The following is a 22,751-nucleotide window of genomic DNA, read 5'->3' on the forward strand; positions in this document are numbered from 1 at the left end:
TTAAAAATTGTTTTTTGACAATGGGACGGGTCTGCTCCTGACAGTACCCCATCCCACTTCACAGATGATGATGAGCATTGAATAACCTCCACATGGAGTTGCTTCAATTATGGCAAGCTAGACACTGGGGAAAATGCCCTAACCTCATCTACAGACAAACTGCTGTGCAGAAAGGACACATGGATGCAAGGAAGTCAACTGCCGAGCTCTGCCAAGACAGGGTGAGCAAGTCCTTCATAATTCCTGCTTAACCAAGGGTCTGTCAGATACACTGGATCAGAAGGCTAAAGATGGATGCTGCAACAGTACAGAGACAATTCTGGGTGACTGTCTAGACAGCCTGCTTCTCTGTCATTTCTATAGTTTTTGGATATTGCTTGTCTACACAGCCTGCTTCTCTGTCATTTCTATAGTTTTTGGATATTGCTTGTCTACACAGCCTGCTTCTCTGTCATTTCTATAGTTTTGGATATTGCTTGTCTACACTTCTACTTACTCAGATAATACTTATTCCTTCTCAGGTCACTGATGTGGTTGAAGACTGTCTCACAGTTATGGTTAACTTGTTTAGAATTTAAGTAGATATTTTTAGGTCTAAGATGTTTTTAGGATGGAAATACAAGTGAGAATAAAAAATGATTTAGATCCAAACCTCCAACTCACCAGCGTAGGATAGATAATAGAATACTTTCTCCAAATTGTCAAATACTTATGGACTAGACATTGTAAAGTAAGCCATGACTGATAATCTTCATAATTGTTACTATTGTATATGGTATACTATTATGAAAAAAGAGCATTTTAGCCGGGCAGTGGTGGCGCACGCCTTTAATCCCAGCACTTGGGAGGCAGAAGCAGGTGGATTTCTGAATTCGAGGCCAGCCTGGTCTTCAGAGTGAGTTCTAGGACAGCCAGGGCTACACAGAGTATAGTCCTGGCTGTCCTAGAACAACAACAACAAAAAAGACCATTTTAACAAACAAAAAATGGGAAATGTAGGCATAATGTTTTAGTATCTTTTTGTAGAGTTTACCCTTGTGTTATTCAAATGCTGATTTCTTTGACCTCATATTCATGTTTCACTCTGGACATGGCATTGTAATGTTTCTACCAAGAATCTGCTGTCTCAGGTTTGTGTAAACAATTCTTACCACTTATTCTCTGCCTTGTCAATACATGCTGATCATGCAATGGCTGGGCAGAGAGAAAGGCAGGACTTCTGTCAACCTGAGGAAGGAGACAGGGGTGGGGGTGGGGATGAAATTGAGGTGGGCACAAGGACGAGGGGGTCTGAGAAGACACCACAAGAAGAAACGTCTGAAGCCCAAAGATCCACATCAATAATAATATGTAAGTATCATGGAATTGGGCTGGGGGACTCAGATTAGCACAGGGGTTATAATTATAGATTATGTAACTGCTCAGTTTTTGAGGGACAGCTTGAAATAAATCTTGGTCTCTCTGTGTGGTTATTGGGGACTAGCAAAGGTTAAATAGATACAGCTGCCAGATTAATTCACTAATTACATCTATATTAATATTAATTTATTTTACAGGGAACTAACATTAATGACTAATAGAATTTTTAAAAAGACCTTTGGAATCTATTAACTTAGTAGACCATTAGCGTCCACTAACCCAAAAGCTAAGAATGTCACCAAATAGCATCTGAGGCCTGTGGGAGGTTCTCCACCATTTTGCTATAACCATCTCTCATGTTCCTGTCAATGTATTTGAAAAGTGTCTTGATTTATGGCTATCTTTGATCTGCTCCTGTGAAAACTTCATAAAACTGTTTCTGTTTTGGAAGAGGGAATTTGGGGGTGACCTAAATCAGTAGTCATTCAAATTTGCCTCTATAATAAACTATCTCCTATTCTCCCTTGAAGTGAGAGATTTGGTTTTTGTGTGGCACAAGCTGGCCAGGGCTTCCCATGAGACTCTGTGGAAAGAGAACACATGGGTGAACCTGGAGTGACCTGTCCATCGCCTCTGTCCTCTAAAAGTGTTGAATCCTCTTTAGATCTGTCAATCATCACCCTCTAATGAATCATGGGGAAATGTTGCCAGGCTTCAAAGAGTTAACTGTGGGGCAAGTTGACACAAGGACTCAGGCCCTATGTGGCAACTGTTGCTTAAGCCAGTGACTTCCCTAAGGGAACCAACTCCTTTCCAGGGTGAAAGCAGCAGCTCCCTCCTCAGTGCCAGGCCAGGTGGAGGGTATTGCTGGGCGAGTTTGCCCAGGGCCAGCCTCCAAACCTGCAGAAGGTTCTTCTAGAGAAGCATGGATTCCTGGACCAAGAGTGCTGGGTGTGGTAACTGTTTCTTTTTGGTTGATACAGGGTTTTCACTATGTATCTCTGACTGGAATTCACTCTGTAGACTAGGCTGGCCTCAGCTAACAGAGATCTGCTTGCCTCTGCCTCCAGAGTACTGGGATTAAAAGTCTGAGCCACCATCTCTGGCAGAAACACTTTCTTAGCCAAACTACATCTTTGATGTAAGTGGAGAAAAAGTGGGCAAACCCCACCTACCATGCTTCTTCATAAGGTATTTGTGTTTTGTTTTTGTTTATAATACTGAGAATTTTCTTTTTGACACAGGGTTTCATGTACCTGGAACTCAGTGTGTGGCCAAGGATGACCTTGAGCTTGATCCTCCTGCACCCACCTCTGGAGTGCTAGGATTGCAGGATGGAGCTCCATGCCTACTGTAGTGAGCCTTCCTCAGCCCCCCTTTCTCTTCTCTTTCTCCACCACACTCTTACCTTCTTCCATCTCTGCCCCTGCCCCACCCCCACCCCTTTCCTGGGACACCTTCTCTGCTCTTCTTTCCACTTAGAAGCCTCTAGAACAGTTGGAGGTGCTGCCCTCTGGGCTCCAATCCTAGTGGAGCACAGCAGGGTTTTAGAAAGTCCAGGGCAAGGTGAGGCAGGCTGGAAGGGCACTGGCAATGGGATTGCTAGGTGTAGATGCTGGTGTGCAACTCACTTCTGAGCAAAGTCGTTGGGTGGGTCAGTAGAGAACTAGTGTCGGTAGGCAGTGGTGGCGCACGCCTTTAATCCCAGCACTTGGGAGGCAGAGGCAGGCGGATTTCTGAGTTCGAGGCCAGCTTGGTCTACAGAGCGAGTTCCAGGACAGCCAGGGCTACACAGAGAAACCCTGTCAAAAACAAACAAACAAACAAACAAACAAACAAACAAACCATGATTAAAGAGAACTAGTGTCCAAACATGGTCAGAGAATGGGGTCCTGTCTGAGTGCTTGTGAGAAAACTGCAAGAAAACAAATTCTATTTCCTTAAAGCATGGAATTGTTCTTGGAGTGTTTTTGAAGCCCAACCCAGGCATAGAGGATAGGAGTGAGTTTACTTCAGATTATGCATTACAGCTGGCTATTGTTATTTGCTTATATGCCTCTACGGAAAAACACGTTTTTGCTGCATGCAGCTTATCCATGTGGTTGGACACTTTACTCGTGTGACTCTTCTTAACCCTCAGAGTATAAAGTGTCTGATGCTCTGAATAACGTTGGCTGTTGCAGGAGACTTCAGTCCACCTCATTTTAAAGCTCCGTTCTCTCAGGTTTTGTTGCCTCTAGAGTGGTAAATAGATTAGGACTTGATTAAAGTGGTTGCCATGGAGATATGGAGACAGTTATCTCTTTAAAATGACCTTGTTGGGAAAAATCCCAGAAAATCTGATTCATTCACAACACAAATCTAAAGAAGTGTTACATTCCTCAAAAAGAGGATGGGGTGGAGGGTTGGAGGGGGGAACACTGCTCAGGAACCAATTATTTGCTCATTTAAGCTGAAAAGTGTGTTTTCCCTTTCTGTTTCTTCTGCTGCTCCATTGGTCCAGTAATCTAGGGAAGAAGATGTTACCCTTGGACATATAATGACCATTCCAAAGTGACATGGAGAAGTCAAAGCCTGGTCTGTACTAGATCTGACCTCCCTGACTGTTGGGGACTGCACTAGCCCCAAGTTGTGGCGGCCAAAATAAATGTCTCGGCCTGAGCAAAATATTGAGGCCCGGGCCGACCCACGTTTGGGCGGCCACTGTATCCCGGCCCAAGCTGCCACTCCGGTCTTCAGGTTGGGGGTTCAGCAAGAGCGAGGGTGAGGGCAGATTCTACCTAATGTCTGAGATTCGTCTCTGACGATCCCTCTATAGTCTCTGATCTCCATCTATATTCTCTGATCTCTGGTTCTGTCTTCTATCGTCTCCCTAATGTCTTCTCTCTGCTGTGTCTCCCAAATGTCTGAATGCTACTGTCTGTCTCTGCATTTTATATGTCTTACTTCTAAGCCACGCCTCTAAGTTACACCTTTAATCATGCCCTTAGGTCTTGTCTCTAACTCTGATCTCTATACTTCTAAGTCATACTATTAAGTCACACACCTTTAATCTCACACACCTTTAATCTCAAGGTATCTAAACCAAGATTATCGGAGTGTTCTCAGCTGTTGTAGGCTATTGTAATTCAAGTCTCATGTCAGGGTATATGGCTCAAGATGGCTGCAAAGCTGATAGCCGCTTTCTGCTAAAAGTCGGCCCCCAACACCTGACTCTAACTCCTGGTCACTCACTGCCACACACGCATTTGGTTCCTCAACAGAAGGAATAACCCCATGGTTTCTGCAGGCTCTGCTTAGGTGACCCATGACTAGCATGATGACCACCAAGGCCCCTGAGAGCTGCACTGTGGCAAAGACCACCTTGCCCTCCTCTCTTTTAGACAAAACATCTTAGTTTCTTTCCCCACAAATACAATGTAAAGGGGGGCAGGGCGAGCTTATTCTGGTTCACAGTGCAAGGCCACTGTGGTTCTCAGAGTCAAAGTGGCCAATGCCTGAAGCAGCTGGTCACATCACATGTGCAGTCAGGAGGCAAAGAACAAATGCCCACAATCATCTCACTTCTCCACTTTGTACCGTCCAGGATCCCCTGCCAAGGAATGGTCCTACCACCGTGAAGATGGGCCTCCACATCAGTTAACATAGAGATGACCCCTCAGTTAAGATGGCCTCCACATCAGTTAACATAGAGATGACCCCTCAGTTAAGATGGCCTCCACATCAGTTAACATAGAGATGACCCCTCAGTTGAGATGGCCTCCACATCAGTTAACATAGAGATGACCCCTCAGTTAAGATGGCCTCCACATCAGTTAACATAGAGATGATCCCTCAGTTGAGATGGCCTCCACATCAGTTAACATAGAGATGATCCCTCAGTGGAGATGGCCTCCACATCAGTTAACATAGAGATGACCCCTCAGTTGAGATGGCCTCCACATCAGTTAACATAGAGATGATCCCTCAGCTGAGATGGCCTCCACATCAGTTAACATAGAGATGATCCCTCAGCCTCCACATCAGTTAACATAGAGATGACCCCTCAGTTGAGATGGCCTCCACGTCAGTTAACATAGAGATGACCCCTCAGCTGAGATGGCCTCCACATCAGTTAACATAGAGATGATCCCTCAGTTGAGATGTCCTCCACATCAGTTAACACAGAGATGACCCCTCAGATGAGATGGCCTCCACGTCAGTGAACACAGAGATGATCCCTCAGTTGAGATGGCCTCCACATCAGTTAACATAGAGATGACCCCTCAGTTAAGATGGCCTCCACATCAGTTAACATAGAGATGATCCCTCAGCCTCCACATCAGTTAACATAGAGATGACCCCTCAGCTGAGATGGCCTCCACGTCAGTTAACACAGAGATGACCCCTCAGTTGAGATGGCCTCCACGTCAGTGAACACAGAGATGATCCCTCAGTTGAGATGGCCTCCACATCAGTTAACATAGAGATGACCCCTCAGTTGAGATGGCCTCCACATCAGTTAACATAGAGATGATCCCTCAGCCTCCACATCAGTTAACATAGAGATGACCCCTCAGTTGAGATGGCCTCCACATCAGTTAACATAGAGGTGACCCCTCAGTTAAGATGGCCTCCACGTCAGTTAACATAGAGATGATCCCTCAGTTGAGATGTCCTCCACATCAGTTAACATAGAGATGATCCCTCAGCCTCCACATCAGTTAACATAGAGATGACCCGTCAGTTGAGATGGCCTCCACGTCAGTTAACATAGAGATGATCCCTCAGTTAAGATGGCCTCCACATCAGTTAACATAGAGATGACCCCTCAGTTGAGATGGCCTCCACATCAGTTAACATAGAGATGATCCCTCAGTTGAGATGGCCTCCACATCAGTTAACATAGAGATGATCCCTCAGTTAAGATGGCCTCCACATCAGTTAACATAGAGATGACCCCTCAGTTGAGATGGCCTCCACGTCAGTTAACATAGAGATGACCCCTCAGTTAAGATGTCCTCCACATCAGTTAACATAGAGATGATCCCTCAGCCTCCACATCAGTTAACATAGAGATGACCCGTCAGTTGAGATGGCCTCCACGTCAGTTAACATAGAGATGATCCCTCAGCCTCCACATCAGTTAACATAGAGATGATCCCTCAGTTGAGATGGCCTCCACATCAGTTAACATAGAGATGACCCCTCAGTTGAGATGGCCTCCACATCAGTTAACATAGAGATGATCCCTCAGCCTCCACATCAGTTAACATAGAGATGATCCCTCAGTTGAGATGGCCTCCACATCAGTTAACACAGAGATGACCCCTCAGCTGAGATGGCCTCCACGTCAGTTAACACAGAGATGACCCCTCAGTTGAGATGGCCTCCACGTCAGTTAACACAGAGATGACCCCTCAGCTGAGATGGCCTCCACGTCAGTTAACACAGAGATGACCCCTCAGTTGAGATGGCCTCCACGTCAGTTAACACAGAGATGATCCCTCAGTTGAGATGGCCTCCACATCAGTTAACATAGAGATGATCCCTCAGTGGAGATGGCCTCCACATCAGTTAACATAGAGATGACCCCTCAGTTGAGATGTCCTCCACATCAGTTAACATAGAGATGATCCCTCAGCCTCCACATCAGTTAACATAGAGATGACCCCTCAGTTGAGATGGCCTCCACATCAGTTAACATAGAGATGACCCCTCAGTTGAGATGGCCTCCACATCAGTTAACACAGAGATGACCCCTCAGTTGAGATGACCTCCACGTCAGTTAACACAGAGATGATCCCTCAGTTGAGATGGCCTCCACATCAGTTAACATAGAGATGATCCCTCAGCCTCCACATCAGTTAACATAGAGATGATCCCTCAGTTGAGATGGCCTCCACATCAGTTAACATAGAGATGATCCCTCAGTTGAGATGGCCTCCACATCAGTTAACACAGAGATGACCCCTCAGTTGAGATGACCTCCACGTCAGTTAACACAGAGATGATCCCTCAGTTGAGATGGCCTCCACATCAGTTAACATAGAGATGATCCCTCAGTTGAGATGGCCTCCACATCAGTTAACACAGAGATGACCCCTCAGCTGAGATGGCCTCCACGTCAGTTAACACAGAGATGACCCCTCAGTTGAGATGACCTCCACGTCAGTTAACACAGAGATGATCCCTCAGTTGAGATGGCCTCCACATCAGTTAACACAGAGATGATCCCTCAGTGGAGATGGCCTCCACATCAGTTAACATAGAGATGACCCCTCAGTTGAGATGGCCTCCACATCAGTTAACATAGAGATGATCCCTCAGTTGAGATGGCCTCCACATCAGTTAACATAGAGATGACCCCTCAGTTGAGATGGCCTCCACATCAGTTAACATAGAGATGATCCCTCAGTTGAGATGGCCTCCACATCAGTTAACATAGAGATGATCCCTCAGTTAAGATGGCCTCCACATCAGTTAACACAGAGATGACCCCTCAGTTGAGATGGCCTCCACGTCAGTTAACATAGAGATGACCCCTCAGTTGAGATGGCCTCCACATCAGTTAACATAGAGATGACCCCTCAGTTGAGATGGCCTCCACATCAGTTAACATAGAGGTGACCCCTCAGTTAAGATGGCCTCCATGTCAGTTAACATAGAGATGATCCCTCAGCCTCCACATCAGTTAACATAGAGATGACCCCTCAGTTGAGATGGCCTCCATGTCAGTTAACACAGAGATGATCCCTCAGTTGAGATGGCCTCCACGTCAGTTAACATAGAGATGATCCCTCAGTTGAGATGGCCTCCACATCAGTTAACATAGAGATGATCCCTCAGTTGAGATGGCCTCCACATCAGTTAACATAGAGATGACCCCTCAGTTGAGATAGCCTCCACATCAGTTAACATAGAGATGACCCCTCAGTTGAGATGGCCTCCACATCAGTTAACATAGAGATTATCCCTCAGTTAAGATGGCCTCCACATCAGTTAACATAGAGATGATCCCTCAGCCTCCACATCAGTTAACATAGAGATGACCCCTCAGTTGAGATGGCCTCCTCATCAGTTAACATAGAGATGACCCCTCAGTTGAGATGGCCTCCACGTCAGTTAACACAGAGATGACCCCTCAGTTGAGATGGCCTCCACGTCAGTTAACATAGAGATGATCCCTCAGTTGAGATGGCCTCCACATCAGTTAACATAGAGATGACCCCTCAGTTGAGATGGCCTCCACATCAGTTAACATAGAGATGACCCCTCAGTTGAGATGGCCTCCACATCAGTTAACATAGAGATGACCCCTCAGTTGAGATGGCCTCCACATCAGTTAACATAGAGATGACCCCTCAGTTGAGATGGCCTCCACGTCAGTTAACACAGAGATGACCCCTCAGTTGAGATGGCCTCCACGTCAGTTAACATAGAGATGATCCCTCAGTTGAGATGGCCTCCACATCAGTTAACATAGAGATGACCCCTCAGTTGAGATGGCCTCCACATCAGTTAACATAGAGATGACCCCTCAGTTGAGATGGCCTCCACATCAGTTAACATAGAGATGACCCCTCAGTTGAGATGGCCTCCACATCAGTTAACATAGAGATGACCCCTCAGTTGAGATGGCCTCCACATCAGTTAACATAGAGATGACCCCTCAGTTGAGATGGCCTCCACATCAGTTAACATAGAGATGACCCCTCAGTTGAGATGGCCTCCATATCAGTTAACATAGAGATGATCCCTCAGTTAAGATGGCCTCCACATCAGTTAACATAGAGATGATCCCTCAGTTGAGATGGCCTCCACATCAGTTAACATAGAGATGATCCCTCAGTTGAGATGGCCTCCACATCATTTAACATAGAGATGATCCCTCAGTTGAGATGGCCTCCACATCAGTTAACATAGAGATGATCCCTTAGTGGAGATGTCCTCCACGTCAGTTAACATAGAGATGATCCCTCAGTTAAGATGGGCCTCCACATCAGTTAACATAGAGATGATCCCTCAGTTGAGATGTCCTCCACGTCAGTTAACATAGAGATGATCCCTCAGTTGAGATGGCCTCCACATCAGTTAACATAGAGATGACCCCTCAGTTGAGATGGCCTCCACATCAGTTAACATAGAGATGATCCCTTAGTGGAGATGTCCTCCACGTCAGTTAACATAGAGATGATCCCTCAGTTAAGATGGGCCTCCACATCAGTTAACATAGAGATGACCCCTCAGTTGAGATGTCCTCCACGTCAGTTAACATAGAGATGATCCCTCAGTTGAGATGGCCTCCACATCAGTTAACATAGAGATGATCCTTTACAGACACTCTCAAACCTTTGAGACAGGCTCTTTTTGCATAACCCTGCAGTCCTGGAGCTCACTGTGTAGAACTGCCCTTGAACTCACAGGATCCACCTGCCTCTGCCTCCTGAGTGCCAGGATTAATAGGTGTGTGTCACCACAACATACTAGTACACACAATATCTGCCAAGAACCACCAAGGCACTTGGTAATTCTAGAAATATTAACACAGCCTCACGAAGGCTGACCTTGAACTTGTTATGTGAACAGGCTGGTTAGGAACTCCTGGTCCCTCTCTGTCTGCTTCCAAGAGCTGGGATCATGGGATGCTCTGTCTCACCTAATCTCCTGTTTTACAGGCCAGGACACCATAAAAAGGCCGGAGGCTTGTGCTTGCAGACCCGGACCTGGTCCGAGGTTGCCTCTTCCGTCATCCTCCCCACCTCTGCCTTCCAGGGAAGTCAAGCTGTCCTTTTTTATACTTTGTATCTCTCAGCCTGCTGACTCCTAATGCTACCTTAACAGAAGAGGATGTCGGGAGAAAATACCCTAACTGGGGTTAATGAGTGAACAACTAGTGCCCCTCTCAAATCCCTCCTCTCTCCAGCACTGAGGAAGGCCTGGTTGGCAGAAGTGGGAGACACTTAGCCAGGGAGACTTGGGCCAGACCCACACATTTGTCTCCAAAGTAAGTAGCCATGTCTGTGAAGTTCATAGTTACACAGGGGCAGGGAGGAGGAGATGGGGAAAACCCGAGAAGTATTAGGTGAGAAAGGAAGCCAGGCACCCATCCGGACAGAAGTTGCTGAGCGGGAGCGCTCATTCCCTGCTTAAAGGGGGCTTTCCTCCTCTACCTCACATCTCCTGGGGCAAAGTCCACTGGGCTGCTCAACCTGTGCATTGCAGGCTCCAAATTAAGGGAATGCCTCCAGGCATGGGTGCACTCTGGGGCAGAGCACTGAGAGTTCAAAGCCAGCCTGGTCTACATAGTGGATTCTAGGCAGCCAGAGTGACACAGTGTAACCCTACCTAAAAACACAAAACAAGGGGGCTGGAGAGATGGCTCAGCAGTTAAGAGCACTGACAGCTCTTTCAGAGGTCTTGAGTTCAACTCCCTCACAACTACACAGTAGCTCACAACCACCTGTATTGGGATCTGATGCCCTCTTCTGGTGTGTCTGAAGACAGCCATAGTATACTCACATAAAATAATTTTTTTTAAGGGGTGTGTGTGTGTCTGGGATGGATGCTGCAGACTGGGGCTGCACAGAGGAGTGAGACAGCATCTTGACCTCTGTGGGACCATGGTGGCACTTTGCCAGGTCAGGTCTGCCATATTCATGGGGACTGTGGGTGGGCTGTAATTGACAGTACCAGGGGGATCACACAACAAAACCCAAGAGAGGTCATCTGACCGAAGCATCTTAAGGCCCTGGCACTACAGAATGTAAGGAGGTAGGGAGGCTGGGGCAGGATGGGTGGGCAGTGGGAGGGAGGGGCTTATTCATTTTGCGGAAGGTCTGTCCAGGCAACCTTAGACTTGTCTGGGACTCCAGATGGAGCTCAAGACTGGTTCTCACAGCCTCATTCCCTGTCATTTCTGACACCAGCAGCAGTGAGAACCTTCCCCTTCGAGCTTCCTGGCTCTGTCCTCTCAGTGGCCAGACTGACTTTCCTGTGGAGACATTGCCCTGCCCATTCCACAGGCTGGCTGGATCTAACTGGACCATTGGCTTTGAGCAGAATCAGCTTTGGACTCCCCCTGCCCTCCACCCCCTTACCCTCTCTCCTACGAGTTCCTTTTTCTTCAGGTGTTTGCAGATCCGGTGCAACTAGTCCAGGCTAGCTTGGAATTCATCTCATAGACCAGGCTAATTTCAGTGTGTGGATCCTTCTGGCTCTGCCAATCAGAGCCTGGGATTACAGGACTTTGCCACAATGGCTGGCTCCTCCCTCTCTTCGTTTGTATTTTTGAAGAGGGGGCGGGAGTTTCAGGGGAGTTAACCTCTGGTATCACCTTCCTCTTTACAGCCCGATTTCCTGTGAGTTTTAAGCTTTCCTTCCTAATTAAAAGTGTTTTTTGTTTGTTTGATTTTGATTGTTGTTGTTTTTAACGACAGGGTCTCACTATGTATTCTTGCCTGGTCTGGAACTCACTCTGTAGACCAGGCTGCCCTCAGACTTAGAGATCCACCTGCCTCTGCCTCCCCAGCGCCAGGACTAACGGTGTGTGTGCACACACCCAGCTTATTATTTTAAATTCTATATGTTTGGTTGTTTCGCTTGCACCAGTCAGTGTGTACGTGTGTTCCTGGTGACTGCAGAGGTCAGAAAAGGGCATCCTACGCCCTGGCACTGGAGTTACAGATGGTGGTAAGCTATCGTGTGGATGCTAGGAAAGAAACTCAGGTCCTCTGCAGGAGAGGCCAGTGCTCTTAGCTGCCGAGCCATCTCTCCAGCCCCCTCCCCCTGAGAGACACACACAGAGAACTGCAGGTTTCAAAGAAGAAATAAGCAAATTTGTTGTTGGGAGGAGGGCAGGGAGGGAGCCTTGTTCCCCCTCCCCGCCACCGTCAGGGTGGGCAGTGAGGGTCCATAGAAAAGGCAGTAGTGGGCACAGGTCCCGTGCTATACAGTATAGGCTAATTCAATATAGATACTTTCTATAAAAGCCGTTTGTCCTTGTTTGTCCTCTTGCTGTCTGGCTGAGGGGCTTTGGGAGATGAAGCTGGTAGGCTGAGGTGGGACAGAGACACCCCGTGGTCCCCATCTTCCGGCTGTCCCCTTGTGACGTCATTTTGGGTCCTTCGTGGGGGCATAGCAGAGTTCTAAGGGCCTGGACACCTTCCAGAATTTCTCGTTCACAAGCTCCAAGGTCAGTGAGCCATTCAGCGTCTAGGAAAGGGGAGAGAGATTCGGGAGGGAGGTTAGAGGAAACAGACAAGAGGAAGGCCTGAAAACCAGAGGGGGTGTGGCCCAACAGGAGCCCAGGGAGAGGGACAGAGCGGGGGCTGAGATGGTGGTCACAGCCCTGCTTTCTCAGCTAACATCAGCAGATGCTCACCGTGAATGCTCCGCCCCCAGGAGCTATGTAGATGGTGTACTCTTTTTCGCTGACACCTTCCAGGCTGGGCAGGGCAGGCTCCTCAGGACCTTCGCCTCCTCCGGCAACCCCTCTCTCCCCACCACCCCCGTCAGGTCCACCTGTGTCCAAGGCACCCCCACCAGGCCCTCCGGGCTCTATGGTTTCCTGCTGCTGCCTCCTCTCCAGGGCTATGCGCAGGGCCAGGTACTTGGAGAGGTGGTCCACTGTGGCATTCCCAGTAGTCTTCACGTACCTGGGGGGAGGGCATGAGTCCTTGAATGCAGAACTTTCTCCAAAAGGTCTGGCTGGGGATTCAGGTACCCCAGGCTAGCCTCTACCTCGATATGTAGCTGAAGATGACCTTCAACTTCTCATCCCCCTACCTCTGGGATTACAGGTGTACACTACCACCCTTGGTTTATATGTCGATGGGGAGCAAACTCAGGGTCTCAGGCATGCTTGACACTCTACTGACTGAACTACACTCCCAGGCCTGAGGCCCCCTTCTGATGCACATTTCTGAACTTGGGTTTCCAAGTGGTCTAGCTACAAAAGGCCAGGCTCCTCACCTAGTCTGGCAGTATTCTCCTTTCTCCACCAGCAGGGGATGGGGCCGGAACACAAGCTCGATCTCTCCGCCTGGCTCTGGAGGACTGGGAGCCCCAGGAGGGCTTGGGGGGCCTAGGGTTCCCCCTCCCAGGGTGCCGCCCCGGTCACCAGAGTCTTCAGAACCAGCGCCCCCGCAAACCCCAACAGCAGCACCACCCACTGTCCCTACACTGCTGCCCCCTGCACCCCCTCCACGGGGTCGCTTGGGAGCAGGGCCTGGGGCAGAGTCTGGGGCGGAGTCAGAGCTGGCATCTTCATCCCCTTCTCCCTCCCCAGGTTCTCCTTCCCCCCCACTCATTGTGGCAGTCTGATCAGATCCAGGCATTGGCCGCCTCACACGCTGGGCCCTGTAGAAACAAACACTCCAGGTTACAAAGAGCAGGATTCAAGCTTGCCCTTAGTGTTAAACTTCAGAGGACCCAGAGGCCGTGGAGGCCCTACTAGTGACGCTCTGATGGTTGAAGAAACCGGCTTAAAGAGGACTGTACTCCAGACAAGACCCACGGGTAATCTGTTCTCTGGGTCTCCACACCTGTGCATGGCCTGCATCCGAAGCCCCTCCTCGATGCTGGAGCTCAGGGCCTGCTGGTTGTGCAGGCGGCTAAGGCGGATGAGCACGCGGTCTTGATGGGCCTCGTATTCCTCCCGGCTAGGATAGATTTTGGAGATCAAGGCGTCGAAGTTGGGGTCCGGCCGTAGGGACCGCTTGGATACCAGTTTTTTCCGGCAGGTAGGGCACTCCTTGTTCCTGGGGTGGGAGGAAGGAAGCTCTGTAGGGTCAGCTCCCATCCCTGCCGCCCAGGCTGGCCCGCCTGGCCCACGGCAGACTTGTCCCTCCAGTTACCCGCTCCGCAGGGCAGTGACGATGCAGTCCGAGCAGAACCTGTGCAGGCACTCCTTGGTGGTCATTGTGTTCTTCAACATGTCCAGGCAGATGGGACACATGAGCTCCGAATGCAGTGACCGAGGCGAAACTGCAATCTCTGTACCATCCATGATGGCTTCCTGGGTCATCAGCAGGTGGCAGTGGGTTGGGGAAAAAGGACTTTAGAGACAAGCTTTGAGAAAGGTAAGTGCCTGGACAGCCATGCTGACCAAACTGATGGGAAGTGACCAATGACTTGGGAATTACCGGAAATGAAGGGATGAGGGCTCATTTACTGGTAGTTTTGAAACAGAAGACCCAGAGGTTTGCTGAGAAGACTAGGGTTGGGGATGGCACAGGTCTATGGATTAGAGGATATTTATGCAACAGACTTGTTTATTTTTTGTTTGCTGTTTTCAAGACAGGGTCTCTATATGTGTGTAATCCTGGCAGGCCTTCAACTAGACTGACCTCAAACTTAGAGATCCACCTGTCTCTGCTTCAGGAGTGCTGGGGTTAAAGGACTGCCCCGTCACATCCGGCCTCAACAGGCTTCTTAAAACTCTAAAGAGCAAGACTACCTAGACTAGAAGTTCAGGATGCCTGTTAAAAGATTCCAACGTCGTCCCAGCGCACGTGAGTCAGAACACTGGAGAGGGAATTCTATTTAAGCTCGCGGGATGAATATATGTGTACACTGACATGTGGCTGTTGAGATGGGGCAGAGAAGGTAACTTCTGGCGTCTGTTTACCGTGCTTCAATTAAGACAGTAATCTCTGCTGTACCCCTCTGTCATGGCCGCTTTGAGGGGTTAAACCGGATTAAACGAGGTAAGTGTAGAAGTGCTTTGAGAAGATAAAAGGTGATTCAAAGACAGAGTCGGGCAAAGAATAGTGTGGCGGGGGAGGGGAGGGCTGGCGGGAGGGCGTAAGCTGGGACTGGAAGATCCCTGTCACCTGCGGGGTCCGGTGCAGCTCATAGAGACTCAGTTCCCACGTTTTGCTGGCATTCTGTGCATTCGCCGGCGTCGTCATGGTGACGGGGCACAGACCCCCTCCAAGCCGAGCTCGGCGGAGAGCGGTCTGCGGAGGGGGTGGGGGGAGGGAGACGCTGTCGGGGCCGCCCCTCTGCAGACCCCGCCCCCTGACCCCGGGCGCGCGCCCCGCGGCCCCTCACCCGGCTCCGGCCTCCGCGCTGCCCTGCTGCGGGACTCTCCCCGGGGACCCCGGGGCTCCGCCGCCCTGGTCCGCTCGGTCCGCAGCTGCCACTCACGCTGCAACCCTTGCTGCCGCCACCGCCGCCGCCATGGCCCGGGCGCCGAGGCCCGACGTCACTTCCGCCCTCCCTGTATCCCACCCCGCGACGGAGACGTCACCGCCCTCACGCGCCACGCGCGCCGTGGAACCGGGCTCCCCCTCCCCCGCGGGGCGCGCGCTGAGCCGGCCCGGTGGACGCCGGTGCGTGCGGAGAGCCCGCGGGCGGAGCTCCCCTCCGTGGCGCTGGTCCCCAACTTCTCTCAAGCCGGGCCTGGGAACCCCGGAAAGCCAGCCGCAGCCGCACCTCTGCTGCGGGGCGCGCGCCCTGAGGTCCCAGGGCTGCGGCGGGGTCCCGGGTGTCCCGGGGAACCGTCCCGCGCTCCACCCGGCCTCTCCCCCTCGAGGTTTTGGGGCGGCGGCTCGGGACGTCCAGACGCAACTCTCGGCCGGAGCCAGAGACTCGAGAATTGCGTTTGGACAATCAGGAGCCGCGGCCCGGGACGGGGAGAGAAGCGCACCGGAGGCACCGGGGATGGAGACGCCACGCGGAAGCGGGGACACCAGATGGGGCGGGCCCCTGGGGGGAGTCGGGGAACACACGGGTGAATGTCTGGCGTGGGAAAGTAGGCAGAGCCATTCCGGGACTCGGAGTGAAGGAAGCAGACGAGGAGGAGAGAGAAGGAAGGAAGGAGCAGGGCCATACCGGTTGAGAGTCGGGAATAAGGGGCACGGAGGAAGAGACCGTGACGGGTGTTCGTCCCCCCGCCAGCCTGCTCAGCGGCTGCCAGGGGGTGGCCTGTCTCTGGGACAAGTTAGCAGTGGGTCCCCTCGCCCCCCAACCCAGTTACCCCCTACTTCCCTGTTCTCTCCTTCAGTCCGTGGCCAGTCCTTATGTGGGCACCAGAGTCGATTAGCAAGGGCCCCCTCCCCTTCCTCCTCCTCCTCCCAGCCCCCTCCCTTCTGCTCTCCTCCAGCCCCTTTCATCAGCTAGTCCATTCCCCTAATCCTGGCCCCCTCCCCTAATCCCCCCCATCCGACCCCAGGCCGGCTGCAGCTATTGTAAAGTGGAGAGAAGGGAGGGGAAAAGAGAAAGGAGGGGTGGGGGAGAGCCACCTGTTCCAAGACCCCCTTCCAAGGCCAGACTGGACACCAGGATGGGGCCAAGAACAGATCACCCTTGGGGGCCATAAGGAACCCGGAGAATGGGGGGAGGAGGCAATAACTGGTGCTGCAGAACCAATGAAAGGGGGTGGGGACAGAATCCCCTCCCTCTGAAAGGACCCAGAGTGTCACGCATACACAGTGACATACACTCTTTCCTCTCACACCCGGCGGCGGGGGTTGCCCTGGGAGACCAGGCAGTGAAAGGGAACAATCCTTCCGAAAGGGGAGAGAGGGGGAGGTGGGGAAGGGTCTGAGGACTTGGACACAAGAAGAACCGGAGGTGGCAGGGAAGAGGATTTGGAATTTATTAGGGTCACAAGCACCCCTGCCTTCCATATTCAGCACGCCTGAGCCACACACTGCCATCTCTTTTGTAGCCTGGGAACTTAGCGTCCTCATCAGCAGGAGGCCAGGCAGCGGTGGGGGAGTGAGCAGTGAGCAGAGTCCGGCTTCCATCAGGCAGTTACATGAAAAGACCTCCTGAGAGGGACAGAAGCATCGGGACAGGTGCATGGGTGGGGATGAAGGCACCCACTTCCGTCCCTGGTCTAAAGAAGGGATCTCTGCCCTTCAGGCTGCACAGTCCCTCACTTTCTCATACAACCTGGGTTCTGTTTTCCTGTCCTCCCCATGAAGGTCTCGTACCACTGACTTCCACGGAGGCCCCTGTGATGTATCCACTGTCTTCAGATGCCAAGAACGCAACCACATCTGCCACATCTATAGGGATGGTGGGGGAAGGGCAGTCTCACTTCCTTAGATCCAGACTGGCTATCCCCTCTACCCTCTCCACCCCCACAAAAAAAAAAAAAAAAAAAAAAAACCCTGAATCTACACAAGTCATTAATCCCTGTGCGACCTTTTCAAGACTATTACACATTTATTTAAGGCTCTGTTCAAGCCCCCTCAGACCCTTCTCCCAATCCATGCTCACCCTCGGGGTCCCCCATGTGTCCCAACGGAATCATTGCAGTTACCTGTAAGGAAACACTCACGTGGGTAGAAGTTTCTTTTATGGACTTTTTCATTTCTCATTGTGTACATATCTGGAATACTTACTGTTTGCACCGTGCCCAGCAATCTCCCTCAGAGACCTCCTCTGACAGACTGCCCTCCACCCACAGCCTACCTTGTCCTTCACTTTCTCTGGCATTTTCTGGGTCATGGGCGTTGCAATGAACCCTGGGAGGACTGAGTTACATCGGATTCCATGTCTGTGAGAGGAAGCATGGATGCTGATCCAGGGAAGGACACTGACCCTTCCCCTAGCAAGATCCCCAAGGTGTCCCCAGTCTGACCCACCGTCCAAGCTCCCGGGCTGCAGTCTGGGTGAGCCCAATCACTCCTGCTTTGGAGGACGCATAATTTGTTTGTCCGATATTCCCCACCTACAGTGAGTCAGAGACCCAGGCTGAGTCAGGCAGGAGTCGTCTACAGGGGAGCCGCTTCCCAGCGCCCACGTGGCTAGATGGCCTGACCCAACTCATCCTGACCTTTCCAACGATGCTACTAATGTTGATGATGGAGCCACGACCGCCACTGGACACCAAAGCCTGGGCTGCAGCCTGAGTGACTAGGAAGGTGCCCTGGCACGAGAGGGTAACAAGGCTGGCAAGATCAGCTGGGGTGGCAGCCTTCCTCCAAGTACTTTCCCAGGCTAGGGGCGGGGACAAGTCACAGGTTTAGAGATCACCACCTTGAGGTTGACAGCTATGACTCTGTCCCAGTCTTCTTCTGACATGTGGAGCAGAAACTCATCGCGTGTGATGCCCGCACAGGACACAACGACAGATGGCGGGCGAGAAAAGCAGGCCTATGGGAGGGAGGGGGAGGCTAACACCAAAGACCACAAAGGGCCGGGCAGAGGGGTGTGCGGCGCGGGGCGGCGCCCGGTTCACCTGCACTTGCTCCAGCAGGCGTCGGGCTGCGGGGCCCTGAGACACGTCCGCCTGGAAGGCAGCGTGCTTCCCGCGCGGCGCCCCGTCCTCGCTCCCCGGGCTTCCCAGCAGCCGCACCGTGTCCTGCGCTGCGGCCCCGTCCAGGTCGCAGGCGGCCACCGCGGCGCCCTCTGCCGCTAGCCGCACGCTGATCGCACGGCCGAGGCCGCTGCCCGCACCTGAGATGGGAGAGTCCGCGGCAGCGGGAGAAGACGGGCCGAGGTCAGCGGTCACGGGGCGCAAAGTTACTGAAACTCAGACAACAGGGCCAGGGACTCCGGGGGCGGCTCTCGCTGACACGGCCCGGGCACCCAACCCTCCCTGAGAGGAACCCCCTGAACCTGTAACCAGGGCCAGCGCTGAGCGGAGCCGGAGCTGAGACGCCATGGCGGCTGTGGGCGGGCCTGCCCTGAGCCCAGGCCAATCCGAGCACGCCGGGGCGTGGCCAGGCCCGGCCAGAGTCCAATGGAAACCCCACCAGCCGTAGGCCTTTGGCAGCCACCGGCGCGACCTCCCACCACGGGGGCGTGACCATCCACTACCACTCGGGGACCTAGGGAGTCCTGGAGACATGGGGCCTCGTTCCCCCCAAAAGACAAAGGCTGCATGTGGCGCGGAAGATCCAAGTACTTTTATTTCTGGTCACCGTTCCTCCCCACCCATCCAAACAGTGGTATAAAATGAGTAGAAACAAGGCTGTGGCATTTTCCCAAAGAACACCCCCGCCCCCGTTTTCAAATCAGGACACACGATTGATGTCTACCCACTCCTTCTGCCAGGTCTTCTCTGAAGCCATCACTAACCAGTTCAGAGGGAGACGAACCTTGGAGGACCCTTGCTGGTGCTGGGAAAATGTAGTCTAGAGACCACCAGGTAGACTACTGTCTTTCCAGTCTTCTTCATGGTCCCATTTATTTCTCCAAACCAACAACGCTGCTGGGCAGTCTCCCACACCGTGGTCCCTCTGGCCTCTCATGCTCTGTATGACTCTCATACCGCTAAGGCCTCAAATACCAAAGATGCCATTCTCCAAGGCCAAAACTCCTCTGGCAATAGCCTGGCCAGGGCTCCCAACTGCCTTTACTTAGGAGTGAGGGGCAGGACAGGTCACCCTACCCCTCACTCAAGATGGGCAATCAGTACCATCATGGCAACACCCCCCAGCAGACCCAGCACCTCCAAAAGTGACTGTAATGGAGACGCCTCTCTCAGTAGCTCAGGTAGCACAGACACTGTTGCTACATAGATAAACCCACCTGCAGTGAAGGGCAGAACCCAGCCGGGACCTGCACCACCTGCCACTTCACTGCCCACTGCCCCTCCCTCAGTGAGAAGGGCACAGGCTGTGCCTGCCAGTGCTCCAATTGCAGTCAGGAGTTGCAGACGCATCGCCTGGTGGACAGAAAAGAGAAAAACACAATCATCAACAGCTAAAGATTAGGGGGGACCAGTGGGGTACGGCTGCACAGGTGTCCATGTTAAGGAAAGGAGAAGCCAGCTGAGGGCTGGGGAGATGGAGCCCCTGCTAGTATTTGCTTCACAAACATAAGGACAGGAATCTGGATCCCAGGCCCCAGCATCAGGAAGCAGAGGCAAGCAGCCGCCTGGGCCCCTCGCTAACGTGCCATCAGTGAGACCCTGCCTCAAGGCCACATCCAACCCCCCCCCCCCCCGGTCCCCCAAACAGCCAGGTAAACACTAGAGCAGACATCTCCTGAAAACTCTGAAGCCATCAGAGGCCTTTGCAGGCTGCCCATGTGTGAGGACTGAGGTACAGCAGAGCCGGAGGTAAACAGACAACTTTCCCTGACTCTCATGACTCACTCGATGGTAGTGTAGCTTGTTAGGAGCTAATGACAGGCAGTTGGCACCAACCTGTTTCTTGCTGCAGCCAGACTGGACCAAGATGGCAAAGTCCCCGACCTCATGAGGCACTTCATGTAGCAGGACTGTCATTGTGGTCAGGATGCCTAGCCCTCGGCCCCCACGAAAGGAAGCACCAATGGCCAGCCCGTCTGTGAAGTTGTGTGCCAAGTCAGCAGCCAGATTCAGGTACCCAGACACACGCAGATCTTTTTGCAAAGAGACAAAAACAAACAAACAAACAAACAAACAAACAAACAAACCCCGGTTAAAGGCATCCATCAGGTTGTTTCATAATATACCTCTTCCCATTTCCTGGCTCCCCACCGTCATGAACAGAATACATTCTGAGAAACTCACAGTGAACCCATCAACTCATCCCTTACCTGAGCCTGCTTTTTCTTCTTCAGGGTTCTGAGGTTTCACCGGGCCATCTCTGGACCCCGTGTTTCCTCCTCTCCTTTTCCGCAATGCCCCTGCTTCCTTTTCCTCCTCTGAGCTGCGCTTTTCCTTTGAAGAACACTCTGAGGGAGAGCAGGAGTTGATCAGAGTGGAGAACAGGGCTTTCTCATGAGTCCTGCTCCAAGGAGGAACCTGAGTGTGTTTGTGTAGCAGGCAATGCAGGCTCACCCTGTCTCTCTCCACGTGCGTGGCTGTGTCCATGTGCGTGACTGTCGCCATGCGCGTGGCTGTCACCATGTCCGTGGCTGTGGCCATGTCCTCCTTTCACGTGTCTCACAAATTTCTCCACCACAAGGAAGGCAACAATCCCACTGAGAACCCACAGCCCCACAGAGAGAATGGGGCCCTGGCCTGAGAACGGAGGCAGTGAAGCATGAAGGGAGGAGATGCAGACTCAGTGTTAAGAGGTGGAGAACTGGAAGAGGCAGACCTTTCCCAGCATCCCAGTCCCTGTCTCTATCTCACCACTGTGGGAGTGTCCGTGTCCAGGCTGCTCCGGAGTGTGGTGAGAATGAGGCTCTGCGGGAAGCAGGAAAGAAAAAAAGGCTAGGTGAGGGAGTACTTGGCTCAAGGGAAGGGTGTTTGGGGACTACTGGAATACCTGGGATCATTAAAAAAAGAAAGAACAAAACAGCTTACGCTGGTGAGCTCACAAGTTACTTACCCAAGGCGTGAGGGATGAGGTGGAGGAATGCGTCACCCAGGAGCCCCCCAGAAGCAAAACTGAGCAGGATCTGGAGCAGAGATCGATGCCTGGGAGAGTTTGATTCCACCGGGATGAGGAAGAGCACGAAGAACGGAGCTGCAGAGATCAGAACTGTGGCCCCCAGAGCCTGGAGAAGGAGAGTCAGAAGGCAGGCAAATATGGAGTTTTCCGATGACTAAGAACCAGTCCCTCTTCCCCACACCCCCTGGGGACTCACATAGGCCCAGAGGGTGACAGTGTCCAGGTGGTGCTTGATGCCTGGAGCCCCGGCCTCCCTAGAGGCTCCATGGCTATGTTCATGGGCATGTCCATGTCCTCTGTGGTGGAAGCTATCGTGGGAGTGGCCATGGCTATGGCCATGGTGCAAATCCTCGTGTGAATGTCCATGGTCGTGGCTGTGGGCATGCCCATGCCAGATGCTCTCATGAGTGTGGCCATGGCCATGGCTGTGGCCACGGTGGAAATCTTCGTGTGAGTGCCCGTGGCTGTGGCCATGGTGGAAATCTTCATGTAAGTGCCCGTGGCTGTGGCCATGGAAGTCCTCTTCCACATCTTTGTGCAGGTCACCATGACCCTCGTGTCCGGCCACCAGCAGCCCCAAAGCCGCCCAGGTCAGCAGTCCCACAGACACCCAGTGGGGGGCCCGTAGGCCCCTGGCCATCACGCTGACCAGAGGAACAGAGACGACTCTACTTGACTCTCAACTCTACCTCTGCGGGATCCGCGTTCCCCGGGATCCCCGCCCTTCCGTCCACCTCTACACTCCTTGCTCCCCGTTTACATTGTTCCCAGGGCCAGTCCTCTTCATCCCCAACACCCTTCCTGGATGCAGCCCCCACCCCACCCCCCGACGCCGCTCTAGCCTTTGATCGGCAACTTTACGGTCTCTCTGGGCCCTCGTCTCTATGGCTCACTAGCTGGGGTAAAGGCCTGTAAGCGCCCTAAGGGAGCAGCAGGAGTTCTCACCGGCTCCGGGATCCTCTCGGTTCTCGGTTTGCTGGGACGTGGCACTCACGCCTCGAGCTCCCGCGAGATCCGGAAGTTTCCCTTCGGCCTGCGCCCCGCTACCTTTACCAACATGGCGGCGCCCCGAGGATTGCGCGGCCACGGCCCCGGGCGCATGCGCACCTGGGGGTTATCCGAGGG

At 52.3% G+C, this 22,751-nt stretch overlaps 3 protein-coding genes across 5 annotated transcripts; all 3 read right to left on the reverse strand.

The window, feature by feature from the left end:
* Positions 1-12,154: 12,154 nt before the first annotated feature.
* Ring1 (ring finger protein 1) lies at positions 12,155-15,532 on the reverse strand. The gene is made up of 7 exons (XM_034524342.2): positions 15,394-15,532; positions 15,174-15,299; positions 14,196-14,356; positions 13,884-14,099; positions 13,312-13,698; positions 12,722-12,995; positions 12,155-12,552 (listed from the first exon to the last, which is right to left on the reverse strand). Exons 2-7 carry the CDS (start codon positions 15,249-15,251, stop codon positions 12,451-12,453), a joined length of 1,218 nt encoding a protein of 405 aa, XP_034380233.1. The 5' UTR covers positions 15,252-15,299; positions 15,394-15,532; the 3' UTR covers positions 12,155-12,450.
* A 1,386-nt stretch (positions 15,533-16,918) lies between these two features.
* On the reverse strand, positions 16,919-19,015 carry Hsd17b8 (hydroxysteroid 17-beta dehydrogenase 8). Of its 2 annotated transcripts, XM_034524345.2 has the most exons (9): positions 18,916-19,015; positions 18,536-18,753; positions 18,334-18,450; positions 18,131-18,223; positions 17,940-18,025; positions 17,767-17,851; positions 17,572-17,614; positions 17,283-17,357; positions 16,919-17,117 (listed from the first exon to the last, which is right to left on the reverse strand). In XM_034524345.2, exons 1-9 carry the CDS (start codon positions 18,959-18,961, stop codon positions 17,101-17,103), a joined length of 780 nt encoding a protein of 259 aa, XP_034380236.1. In that variant the 5' UTR covers positions 18,962-19,015; the 3' UTR covers positions 16,919-17,100. The 2 variants fall into 2 exon arrangements, with proteins under 2 accessions (XP_034380236.1, XP_034380235.1); XM_034524344.2 differs by having other exon boundaries at positions 17,044-17,357.
* Positions 19,016-19,190: 175 nt separating this feature from the next.
* Slc39a7 (solute carrier family 39 member 7) lies at positions 19,191-22,731 on the reverse strand. Of its 2 annotated transcripts, XM_034524331.2 has the most exons (8): positions 22,572-22,731; positions 21,823-22,270; positions 21,564-21,732; positions 21,365-21,418; positions 21,068-21,250; positions 20,824-20,961; positions 20,450-20,646; positions 19,191-19,966 (listed from the first exon to the last, which is right to left on the reverse strand). In XM_034524331.2, exons 2-8 carry the CDS (start codon positions 22,264-22,266, stop codon positions 19,694-19,696), a joined length of 1,458 nt encoding a protein of 485 aa, XP_034380222.1. In that variant the 5' UTR covers positions 22,267-22,270; positions 22,572-22,731; the 3' UTR covers positions 19,191-19,693. The 2 variants fall into 2 exon arrangements, with proteins under 2 accessions (XP_034380222.1, XP_034380223.1); XM_034524332.2 differs by having other exon boundaries at positions 21,564-21,716; positions 22,124-22,716.
* Positions 22,732-22,751: the final 20 nt, after the last annotated feature.

Source organism: Arvicanthis niloticus, chromosome 20 (assembly GCF_011762505.2).
Source record: "Arvicanthis niloticus isolate mArvNil1 chromosome 20, mArvNil1.pat.X, whole genome shotgun sequence".
In the NCBI taxonomy this organism is placed as follows: Eukaryota; Metazoa; Chordata; class Mammalia; order Rodentia; family Muridae; genus Arvicanthis; species Arvicanthis niloticus.